Below are 13,000 nucleotides of genomic sequence, written 5' to 3' on the forward strand. Positions count from 1 at the left end.
GGCTAAGCGCATGTAAGTGGTTACCACCCCTATTTTCGGGCATACCCTGACTTGAGTGGCATTTTTGAAAGTCACAAAGACTACTACTGGTCATGAAATTTGATTCGTTGCACAGACAGTGCTCCATCGGACCTTAAAATATATAGGTTCATGGGTCTATGATGTATATTACTGAATCTACAGGATTTTTATTGAATATACATGCCCAGTATTGGCCTTTTTTCTTGTTTCACCTTAAAATATGACATATATTAGACCATGCAAAAATACAACATATAAAACATTCTATATGAAATTTCTCATCTATCTATAATTCCAGCAGTGTGTGTGTGTGTGTGTGTGTGTGTGTGTGTGTGTGTGTGTGTGTGTGTGTGTGTGTGTGGGTGTGTGTGTGTGTGTGTGTGTGTGTGTGTGTGTGTGTGTGTGTGTGTGTGTGTGTGTGTGTGTGTGTGTGTGTGTGTGTGTGTGTGTGTGTCCGCTGTTTCTCGACAACCTCTGGTCCGATCTAATTGAAACTTGCCAGGTATATTGCTGGGGACCTGAGGATGTGCCTTTTCAAGGTTTGATATTAATCGGACAAGTGGTTCCCAAGTTATGACCATTTATTTACCAAACCAATGGGAAGACGCGTTGTTGCGTGGGCGTGGCCGATGGGGAAGGGAAGCACAGTCACGTTCCCCATTATGAGTTACAACGTACGGACTTCCGGATTGTGATGACTTCGTGTATTCTAATAATTTCTCGATTTCTTATGCGCATTTATAGATAAACACAATGGCCCAAGTTATGATCGTTTTCATATTAGACGGTGTATAAATTTCAGGAACATCAGAGTGCTGGTAATGGCTCTGAACCAGGAAGTAATTTTTTTCTCTCTCTTCTCTTCTCTTTTGTTTTTCCTTGCCACGACATTGTGAAAAGGTAAAATGCATTGGCGCTAATTGAATAATTGGGTATTAAAAATAAATTGCGAATAATCGTAACTGTGAATAATATCGAACTTCCGGGTCACGCATGTACGGGCACGTGAGAGCGAAGAAACGGCCTGTGTGGTTTATTTATTTATTATTATTATTTTTTTTTTTACGGGCACGTACTAGTCTAATCAAAAGGTTGTCACCCACCGTCTGAGAAAATCAGCATTTGTGTCGGTCAGTGGTGGATTCGCATGATATATCGCGGGTTGAGAGACATAATGTTGTAACTGCATTTTTGGCTAAATTGAATAAAATAGCTCTCGTGTCTTTCAACACTGGTCATATTTATCTTTCATTAGCGATTTGCAGGAAATGGGAAATTTTCAGTTACAACATTATGTCTCTCAACCCGCGAAATATGGTGCTGAAAGACATGAGAGCCATTTTATTCAATTTCGCCAAAAATGCAGTTACAACATTATGTCTCTCAACCTGCGATATGCACATTATGGCATATTTTTATTTTTTCTTGTTTTATTGCCCTTTTAGAGCCTGGGACTATGGAATTCCCTAACAAAATGACTAGTTTATCAATAACTCAAATTTATGTCTTAAATTATTCACATTACCAATAATCAATGTAAAACAAGTGAAATCCTTCAATGCAGCACGTGTGGTGAATCAAATGAATACACTAATGTTAAAATATGCAATTTATGCTTTTTCAGTTGAAAAACAATTAAAAAGCGTACTTAATATTTAAAATGTAAAAATCTTGTTATTATTGTGATAAGCACCTTTATATACAACAGAAGGAATGAAATCGTTCGATACAGCGTGGCAGGAGGCCGCAAAAGAATGATTGTAAGTAAATTTCAACTACTAATGCATGACGAAACACTTGTTTATGGCTAATATTAAAGAGAATGATGGCATAAGAAGAACTTAATCTTCTGCGTTCGGCGCGAAATGCCATGGTGGACGGAAATGACGTCTTTCGTTCGTACATGAGGGGAGCGTTTCTTCGTTTTTTGCCGTCAAGCAATAAATTAAATGGTTTTCACATATATAACACATTAGTTTCACAAATTTCCATTGAAATACTCGGGTATTTCCGTCAATTGTCGCCATTTCCGTCGAGGTTACGCACTGCACCTACCGGACGGCCGTCATTGGCTGTCTTGAGGGACGCGGGGGAGGGGGGGACGGGGGGACACCGGACCCACCGGAGACGTGGTAGACGACGCCGGGGACATTTCAAACTCGGTGCAATTGTATACAGCGCACGCGCTGTAAAAATTGAGATGATCCGGGTGGATACTTAATTACAGCAGCTTGACCGAAATTTGCAACCCAAATGTCCAACTGCACGTCACGTTTTTAAAAAAAATGCTTTTATTCTTCTGTGCATCAGATTATTTTCACTAAAATATATTTACAAATGGGGCACAGTGATATAGATATAATAGCATAAAAATATATTGAAAACATGCTTGGCTTTGGTTTAGAGTAATTTTGCATTTTTGTCCGACTGCACGTCACACTTTTTTGAATTCGATTAAAAAATTCATTTTCTTTAAAAAAATTCAAAATATTTTTCCAGGTATTTAAAAAATATTTTATTAATTTAGAAGGCAGTTAAAACAGTTTTGGAGAATTTAGAGAGCTTTTTGTTACTCCCAGAATTGATTGAATTGAAAATTTACGTCCAAGAATTTGTTCGATAAATCTCTTTTAGTGCTTTTCAGCATCTGCAGTCACTGAATAGAGCAGTAATAAAAAAAAAGGTATGTATAATTTCTCAATAATCCCAGAAATTGGTATTTTCATTTTTACATTAGTTGCTAGAATAACTTACATACTATGACGTTAATTTATTTTGCCAAAAAAGGAAAAAAAAAAAAATTAGGTAATTTCATTGAAAACTCGCAAAACCTTCAGAATAGGTACCCCTTCTTCAAAGTATCATATATGTAATTAGGTGATACGGTTTTTTGTTCTTAACTCAGACTTGCACTTTCAGGAAAATGTAGTGAGAAGGCAATGGAACAAACTTCATTTTTTGACATTTTTGAAACAGAGTGGTAACCACTTACTTGCGCTTAGCCTTAAATGTATTATAACCTCGTTACAACTCACATCACACATTCCATCATGTGATCATATATAAAAATTATGCACATATTACCTTAAATATAACATACTACCTGATCTTAAAAAACCATGAACGAACGAACGAACGAACGAACGAACGAACGAACGAACGAACGAACGAACGAACGAACGAACGAACGAACGAACGAACGAACGAACGAACGAACGAACGAACGAACGAACGAACGAACGAACGAACGAACGAACGAACGAACGAACGAACGAACGAACGAACGAACGAACGAACGAACGAACGAACGAACGAACGAACGAACGAACGAACGAACGAACGAACGAACGAACGAACGAACGAACGAACGAACGAACGAACGAACGAACGAACGAACGAACGAACGAACGAACGAACGAACGAACGAACGAACGAACGAACGAACGAACGAACGAACGAACGAACGAACGAACGAACGAACGAACTCCACACTCTGATAAATCCAGATGGCCGTCCGTCCCTTCCAAAGGGTCTCGTTAAACGTGTCAATACGAGCCAAGGATACACGCCCAGCTGGACTCCCAGCTCGTTGATCTGCTCCGCCGTGTGTTGACGAGCCGCCAGTTCCCCATCGGGATTCAACCCGCAGCGCCTCGACGGAGTCTCCAACAAGCGCTCGCCGCTGAATCTCCAGCGGTCCGCCATTAACGCGGGAGGGCGTGTCTTGTATAAAAAATAAATAATAATAATAATTAAATACAGGGAACGTGTGATTACAATTCATCAGTTCAACACTAACATAATGATGTACATTCGAATCCCACCTCCTTCAAAGTGTTCGCACGAGCGGAACACACCTTTCACACAAACGCGGCTGCACTTCCTGGCCAACAAAACCAAAACGTTTGAGCCTCATCGTGATATTTATGTACAAGTATTATATTTATTACCTCAATAATAATAATGTGGGTGTGTCTGCCTGTAACCTTCCGTTCCACCCATTGGCTGGACAGTTCGCCTGACTCCACCCACATTATATTATTTAATTAAGTAAAAACGCCGCCATGTTTGTGTATCCTGCTTTGCAAAGCCAAAGACGCCTCGGAGCTATCATATTCGCAATCCCTATAAGTTTTCCTTCAACTGTAAAAATACCACAGCGGCAGTTAAAAGGATTTTCAGCTGATAGGTGTCGTGGGCCTTGTGAAAAAAAAATCGAGCTCAGCGATCAAAGCAGCGGTCTGTTAATTTATACACCGCCCGATAGCAATTTGGCATTCTCTCAAACAGAGCTTTTTTATGACCCCCATCCTCCCCCCCCCAGGTCATTAGGAACTTGTCCGAGGTCATTTTTTCTTTTTACTGATGTGCAGCAAGATGGTGAGTTGGATCGTGGTCTGTGATGGCTGGGAAGGGGGGTTTGAAAGTTTCACACCCGTCGACTCGCACGTTTTTGCCGTGAGACACGACTTTCTATTGAAAGTCACGTTCTGACGTTCTCGCTATACATTCTCACACTTTAAAAAAAAAAAATTGCTTCCAATTGCTTCACATTGCTCCGCACTTCCTACATGAGAGACGGGGTGTGATTGGTCAATTATCGACGACCATCCTGATCCAATGAAATGTCTCGTTACTGGGAGGTTCATTTTTCGCGCGAAATCGCCACAAAATTGACTCTCTGCACGAAGCGAGTGACGTCACAGCGGAAGGTTGGGCTCCGCCATATTGAGTGGCCAACAATCATGGCTACCACGTGTCACGCGAACTTCTGGGCGATTTCCACGGATTAGATGATATTTCTAAGAAGAGGTACTGCGAAAAACTGAAGCTGTGTGGTCTTAGTGAAGATCCTTATATTATTTCAAAGGATAAATGGACAACAGAAAGGAAATTTTGGCCTCAAATCGTTTTCCCTGACATCTATGTTCACCTTGTTGAAACGCCGAGTCCTTTCACTCAAACCAACCTGAAAGCCTTCAAGAGTATGGACGCTTACTCATATTATGTCGCCGGGTTTGTTCGTGACATAATCTCGACGAAAGCTGACAAGAACTGTATTATCGTGAGGTAAAGGTAAGCCTGTTTTCTTTCATTTCACTTATTATTGTATTTTCGTTGTTGCTTGTTTTGTTCAGCAACCAGCGTCACATTTTTTAACCTGACTGCTGCCACAAGTTCATTTCAAGTGAAGCTCTTGTCCAAATGCTAAGTTTGTTGAAAATTTTCGTTCGTCAGTTTCCTTCCAGATACATTATATTTTTTTCCATGACAAACATCCGGTGTAATGCCACGCTGCTGTGGATATTAACAAGTGCTAGTTTTTTACCTTCGCATTCTGCGAAAGGTTATGTTTTGGTCGGCGTGTATTTATTTATTTATTTATTTATTGATTGATTGATTGATTTATTTGTAATCTTGTGATTCGTATAACTCAAAAAGTATTAAACCGAATTGCATGAAATTTGGTGGGATAATTGGTTATTAGCCAGGAAGCATTCGATTAGATTTTGGGATCGTTCGGGTCAAAGGTCAAGGTCAAGGTCACGAAAAGGTCAAAATCGTCTTTTTACGATAACACGGTCAATTTTTATTCAATTTGCATGCAACTAACGCCAAAATGTTCAGAATTCAACGCCTCATCTTGTGATATGCAATATGACACAATGACGCCCATACTCTTGTTACCGGTTAGGGGTCAAAGGTCAGGGGTCACGCCCTTGAAAAATATGCGGTTTTTGGCATAACTCGGTCAATTCTTGTCGGCTTTACATGAACCCAGCACCAAAATGTTCAGAATTTAATGCCCAATCTTGTGACACAATGACGTCGTAACACATGTCACCGGTTGGGGTAAAATGTCAGAGGGGGGGGGGGGGTCACGCCCTTGAAAAATATGCGGTTTTCGGCATAACTCGGTCAATTCTTATTCGATTTGCATGAAACCAGCATCAAACGAGATTACCTTCTCTTGTTGAAACGTTGTATTCACCGAGCTTGCGAGTGAAGACTTGCCAAAACGACGTGAGTTGATTGTTGTTTAGTCCGTAGCCCCCGAAAGTCGGCGGGGGGGGTCATGACATCATAGATATGTGGTTTGTGTCATAAGACCATTCATATGAAACCAGTTCCCCACACTCATACCAAGAACAAAAAAGTAGTGGCAGCGAAGGTATGCGCTCTATGAGTGCCCGTTCTAGTTTTTAATGTATTGTACATATCGATGTGACTTTCTGTAGTGAAACGACTCAGAACTGTGCGTGTTAGACAGCTGTTAGAAAGGCGATCTAGCCTATCTCATTCTGTCAATAAAACAAGGGATATAATGCATTTTAACGATACAAATCGGACAATGTTTTGTAACCACCAGCTATTTAATACCAACTACTGAAATAACGTATCAGAAATTGGTTACATACCAGAGACAAAATGAAGGCCACACAACCAGTCATGGTCGCCATTTTTCTCTTCTCAGAACCGATATCCAAAGATTCTGTCGGTCTACTTCAGCGGGAAAGCGGTAAAACTGCACTCCAGAGCCTTTAGTATATCGCTGAGTACATCCCGGGGCACAACGACTCTTACCCATTTGCAGAAGAAAAAAAAATCGCTTGCTTCGAAATAACAGTGTCGTTGAAGTAGAGACTATCGGTTGTTATGGACGCGGTATACTTTCTTGCCACTCAATATGGCGGAGCTGCCACAGTCACGTGACCAGTGACGTCATCTAAATAAGGGCTATACTGGGAAATACGATCAATATGCTGAAAGAATACATTTTAATTATAAAGAGGATGATTCTAATTCCTGAACAGCATTTGATCTGTCGATTAAAAAAAATAAAACATATGTCTTGTTTGTTCATGTTGTTGGTTCATTTATTTTAGTTCATGCAGTGGATTAAACATTAATGACATAAAAAACCTATCCTCTGACTGAAAAAAAAATGGATGAATTTGGTACAAGAATGCAGAAAATTGCATCCAAGACACACCAGGAGGCAAACATTTTCTGGGGGAGCATGCCCTCTAGACCCCACTCCTCCCTCTAGACCCCTTCAGGCACTTTTCACTCAATTCTCGGTCACTTGGCGACCTCGCTGAACACATGAAACGCTCACTTTTTCATCATTTTGGGTTGATAGGTGAGAGGATTGAAGTGTGGAGGGATCGGTATTCTCTTCAGCGGGGTTGAGAGTCGTTGGCAGGAGGTTTCTGGATTGGAGGGTGCTTCTGAGTTCTTCCTGTGTTTGTTTAACATCTGGGTTAAATTTCTCTGTCTGTGGCCCTCTTTAGATGAGTGTGACAATGGAGCCCGTATCGGGCAATGATGAAGGGGACGGCCCTTACAAAGGGCCATAGAGCTGTGAGATGTTCGGGCGTGAAGAGGAGTACACCTGGTCAGGGAAGTCGTGATGAGTCAGATTTGCCGAATGCGATAAAGCTCCTTGAGGAATTGAAGACCTGAGTGCAAGAAGTACCGGTACTTTAATCACAAAATAACACTTTTGATATATTGAGGATCAAAGTTTTCAAAACATGCTGCATACTTTTTTTTATAGGTGGCAAACTATGGAGCCTGTTGCTGGTTCCAGGGGCTATGCAGAGCAGACAAACCCTTTTTTTGTGGAAAAATAATCCTTTATTACGAATAAAACGAGAATATTAGTTTTGGACTTAAGTACTTTTTTGTGGCTAAATACCTGGACTTAGGTACTTTTTGCGACAAAATGGCTGGACTTGGGTACTTTTAACACACAAAGCCCTTTATTGCTCATTTTTGATTGCCAAACAGTCATTTTTGCTACGTCTCATGGGGCTGTACAGTGTACATACATCCAATACATGGGGAATCTGGGTCAGCACAGCATTGCACTGCACTGCACTGCACTGCCACATGCACAGTTTTATGAGGGTTCAAAAGCTGATGACTAATGTGGTGCCTTTTTCAGTACCAGCAAAGTATAATGCATAAAAACTTCATACCTGATGCCTTGGCATCCTTCATTGTCTTTCTCGCCCAGTCTCCAGGGTTTCTTTTACGTTTTTTGTCCCCGTCATGCCTGTTATCAGGGTTATCCTCATTCACACCATGCTGTCCAGCCTCCATGGTCGCCATTTTCACAGCTTGCCACGTGACACGTACTAGCATTTTGATTGGACAGTCATGGACTTAGGAACTTCTTTCTCAAACATTATGTACTTGGGTATTTCTTGCACTACATTTTAGTGAATTCAACAATGACCATATGACCATATGCCAATATACAGGACTTGAGTACTTATTTTCAGAATATTTTGGTATCAAATGATGCTCTGGCCATTCTAGATTATAATACTGGTGCCAGCTCGTTTTTTTTCAAAAATGTGACTTAAGTACTTCTTACACCCAGGTCTTCATATTGGGGGATAAATTCCCAACAGACAAATTCCCAATCTCTGTGCTGGAAGGCTCCAAATCATTAATATTCGACAACCCAATTAAAATGGCTTCTTGAATTGGGAAAGAATTTGGTGACTTCCCAGTGCTAATTAAAGGGCATTCTGGAGAGCACATACCTCCGCCACATAATGCCTGATCCACGAGAACATATCAGGCCCAATACTTTTTTGAGATATCATGCCATACAGTATTATATCGTTTTTCGCCCGATCTCTCAATGGTGAAGAATCACTTTAAAAATTAAATAATTATCGTATCTGGATCCGGATTCGGATCTTCACCAAAATTGAATCAATTCTTCCTTGTCACACACCCAACATGTCCACCAAGTTTCGTCCGAATCCGTGCACATCTTTTTGAGATATGATATATATCGTTTTTTTAGTTCTCAATGGTGAAGGTGAATGATATGATATATATCCCTCTTCTCTCAATGGTGAAGAATCACTTTAAAAATTCCAATAGTCGGATCCGAATCCGGATCTTCACCAAAATCTAATCAGTTCGTCCTTGTCAAACACCGAACTTGTCCACAAAATTTCATTCTGATCTGTTCACAACTTTTTTGAGATATCCTGTACACAAACAGACAAACAAACAGGGGGTGGAAACATAACCTCCTTCACCTGAGGTGGTGGAGGTGGAAAGCTTGGAACAAGTGATTTACTGATCCAGTGCATAGAAAAAAAATTTGAAAAGAAATTCGGGTATTAGGTTGTTTTTTTTTAAGTAAAAAAAAATCAGCATTAAGTAAATGATGTATTACTTAATTTTCGGGTATAAAGAAAAAAATTTAAAAAAAAAAAAATTTTTTTTTTGTAGCGCAGCGAGAATTTTTTTGAGAAACTCCTTTTTTGGTGGTGTCCAAGTGTTGGCCCTCATCCCTCGTTCTCTGAGGGAATGTCGGGGAGTTATTTATGGGGTATCGACTGCCATTGCCATTTCTTTTCTGATGACTCCACCCTCTGTCGTACCGTCTGTCAAGCCGCAGCTTCTTCGCTCTACGCAGATCTGGATAAAATCACAAACTGGTCCATCACGTGGACCATGTCTTTCAATCCTGACAAATCTCACACTCTCACGATGTCTCTCCAAAAGGACCGTATTGAACCCCTCCCCCCCCCAATCTATTTTCTCAACAATCCTCTTGAAGAATTCCTTTCATTCAAGCTTCTGGGTCTCACTATCTGCATTGATCTCTCCTGGGAAAACCACATATTTTCCAACCTGACCTCCAATACTGTCACCGACGGCATCTTCTGTCGTGCAAAGTCCTCCCTTGGCCCAAATGAGCTCCTGACCACATGCAAAGCTTTCGTCCGAAGCCTGATGGAGTACTGCTCTCCCCTCTGGGCTGCTGCTCCTGCCTCTCACCTTTCGTGGCTTCACTCTGTGGAAACCATGGCATTTAGGATCATTGGTATCTCCCTCGATTAGGCTGAATCTTTGTCTCTCAGATTCTCACCGGAGGCAGATCGATGGTCTTTCTGTCTTCCACCATCTCCTCTCTAGCCTCAACCCCCCTGCTCTGTCTGAGATATGTCCCCCCCCCCTCCATATTTCCGCAGGGTGCTCAAGGTCCGCCAGCAACCTCCTTCTGGTAAAACTGCCAAAATCAAGAATCACTGCTCACCTTCATTCTTTCATTCCTCTGTTTTCCCACCTTTGGAACAAACTCCCATGCTCTCTTCCATCCCACTCTTCCCTCCAGGTTATCAAAACAGCTGTTCACCACCATCTCTAATCTTCCCCCATCCAAAACCACGATCTTTTCTACCCCCACTACTCTGGCCCAAACCCACCTCCTTCAAATTCCCTGCTTTTCTTCCTGAAAGTCACTGTTGTGTAAGGACCTGAAAGTCCCTGTGGTGTTCCTCTTGTTTACCCTGTGTAACCCACCCCATCCCAATCCCTTCCTCATATCTCCTCATGTCTCTCTTCCATGCTGTTTTTTTTTCCTTCCCTATCCCACCCCTCTTGTCTCCTACTCCCCTTGTTGTATGTTGTAATAGCTCTCATACGAGAAATTGTGCGAGAGCACGGAGGAAAATTCATGGGCAAGGCCCAAATTATTAATGAACACCAACACAGGCGACGGGAATCGTGGTTGTTAGAACCAATAGTTTAAATAAACAGGCGTGTGGAAAATCCCCGGGGATAGTTTATGGATTACTAAAGGTTCGGATAGATTAGAATATGTGTACCCCTTCACACCATCCATCCCTTCACTGTTCGTAGGCTGCTGGACTCATCGTGAGAATGCTGAGGCCTGTGGGAGTTATTCTGAGCCTGTATTGGACTTCTGGACAGGTTTACTTGTCTCTTTCTTGATCCTCTTTAAAGGGACCTTTGGGATTGGGAACGGACGGTGAGGAAAGGTTTGCCGAACAAAGACGATAAAAGGGTTAGGGACACACATGTTTAAAAAATAACGAAAAAGAATCTAAATCTAATTGCTTTGTTCTAATCTAACGGGGGTGGGAATGGACAAGGACAGGCATAGGCAAAAGGATGGGGGGAGACCATAGGATAGGACCGAAGCCGTTTTTGGACCAACCAACGCCACCACACTCCCTCCACAACTACACGAGACCACCACTAGGCCGGCCAGCTTCATATGCCGACCTACTGCACCTTACCTGGTCTGCCTTTGCCATGCCTTTGCTTTGACTCCACTTGCCATGCCTTGCCCACACCTTTATTTGCCTCTACTCCATGTACCACACATTGCCATATCATCACTGAACCTTGCCATGAGCCCCAGGACCATCTTTTTATGGAAGTGTTTGCAGGGACTGCCATGCAGGCAGTCGCATTACCAGGGACTGACAACCTAGACCTCTTTATTGATAAAGGCCAGTTCAATTTGACTGTGAGACTGCGTGTGGCCTGCCATGTTCGGGTAAGTTGTCTCCAGCAGCTAGGAAAAAGAAAAAAAACAAAAGGACCATTTGGGGCCCTGAAGATGCCAGGCTGTGTGAACCACCTGCTGTTGCACTCATCCGCAAATTTTCATTTGCTGTGCTTTCTTCCCTTGAGTCACAGGTCCTGGTCCATGGGTAATGTAAATATTAGAAATGTATATAGTTATAACCCACATGTTTGTTTCATTCAATTCCAGAAATGTAGTATAAGGATGTCTGTAGGAGTCTGCTGGCTTCAATACGCAATGCACTTGTTTTTTGTTTTTTTTAGGCGGACATGTATTTGAAATGCCACAATCAGGGATCCATCGGGAAAGCATACGAGGAGAAACTACACCACTCTGCCACACGAATGTTGAACGACTCGGGTTGAGTCTAGCAAAAGGGAGGGGGGTAGTGTTGCGGTTCTGTGAAATCGCATGCCCCTAAGGCAATGGTACCCAACATACAGTGATCCCCAGGCAGTTATTTCGTTAGTCTTCATGCAGTTTGAGCTTCCCCTCATGTCTAATGGGTTAACGGGAAGAAGTATGTTGCGTTGGTCTCTGGTTTGGTCTATTAACTATCTCTATCTCATATACTGATTTCTACTCGAACTCTTTCCTCTTAGCCATGGTACAAGTAAGCAAGCACACATGCTGTGCAACTTGTGATGAGTAATAAGCACACTATGATGCCTCCCTTGGCTTGGAACCACCACACTCCCTCCATTAAACACTACACAACCCATGCACGGGCATCGCACGCCATTATTTCATTCAAATCTGTGCGCCAATTTCCACTTTGCTTCACAATTCACTCACCAAAGCTCACGACTTCGATCACAAACGCCTCCCGCTCATGGGAAAAATATTCCCACACCCCCTTGTACCAATGCGTGGCTACAATTCGACACTATACAGAGGAGTGCTGCACGACTCGGACTGTCCTCAGACCACGTGATGTGGGGCCGAGCAACCAACGTTAATAGCTCGACCGCATCTCGCAGGGGGATGTCGCGGGTGAGCATGCAAAATTGATACGACCCTCGTCCAGTCGCCAAGACAGGGGTGGCGAGGAGTGGTCATGGGAAGGACGATCCAAGAGTTTGGTATGGGGCCTGGGTGTGCATTTTGGCTCATGAGGGGGACCCATGGGTGGTGGGGAATGTCCATTGCTATTCAGCATTCGGACTGTACTCGGAGCACATTCAGGGCCAGGGTGCAGGCTCATACCTGATGTTGAACTCCCTCCATTAAACACCCGTGTCGAGCCGGATGGGAGACTGAGACCGTTTCCGGCCCCGGGAGCCTGGCAGGACATGGCTAGGGCCCCTGTGGCCCAATAGAGAAGCAGAATTCTGGCCACAGTGCGTCGCTTTCGGGTTGTCACCCCACCCTTCGCCCGGGGCATATAAAAGGCGGAGTGCAGAGCTGTTCGCCCTCTCTTCTCTGCTCCTCTTGGCTCTTCATTGCCTGCTTTTCCTTGCCTCCCCTTCGCTGGCTCTGCGCTTGTTGTTGGTGTGCGATTGCGAGGACGGAGCACACATTGCCACGAGCCCCAGCAAAGTGACCAATCTGGTGATAACGCACCACATCTCGAGGTGGGAACGCTTAGGCGGAGCTTCCCACGGA

The 13,000-nt window shown here is 42.9% G+C and overlaps 2 protein-coding genes across 5 annotated transcripts in view; one reads left to right on the plus strand and one right to left on the minus strand.

The window, feature by feature from the left end:
* The window catches only part of LOC147030172 (cyclin-T2-like), a 49,535-nt gene extending 45,568 nt beyond the window's left edge, over positions 1-3,967 (minus strand). Inside the window, exons 1-2 of one of the 4 annotated variants that reach the window (XM_085873955.1) lie at positions 3,846-3,967; positions 3,587-3,744 (exon numbers count right to left, since the gene is read on the minus strand). In XM_085873955.1, the coding sequence (XP_085730081.1) occupies positions 3,587-3,726 (140 nt within the window). In that variant the 5' untranslated portion in view covers positions 3,727-3,744; positions 3,846-3,967. Of the gene's footprint in view, positions 1-3,586; positions 3,745-3,845 lie in introns of those variants that run through there. The other 3 variants (XM_085873956.1, XM_085873959.1, XM_085873957.1) reach the window with 3 other exon arrangements.
* Positions 1-13,000, plus strand: part of LOC147030173 (transmembrane protein 163a-like) — a 324,697-nt gene that overhangs the window by 43,750 nt on the left and 267,947 nt on the right. The window lies entirely within an intron of this gene.

The sequence above is a fragment of the Eptatretus burgeri genome, chromosome 3, assembly GCF_056783735.1.
Source record: "Eptatretus burgeri isolate ZD-2024b chromosome 3, Ebu_testis_v1, whole genome shotgun sequence".
NCBI lineage: Eukaryota > Metazoa > Chordata > Myxini > Myxiniformes > Myxinidae > Eptatretus > Eptatretus burgeri.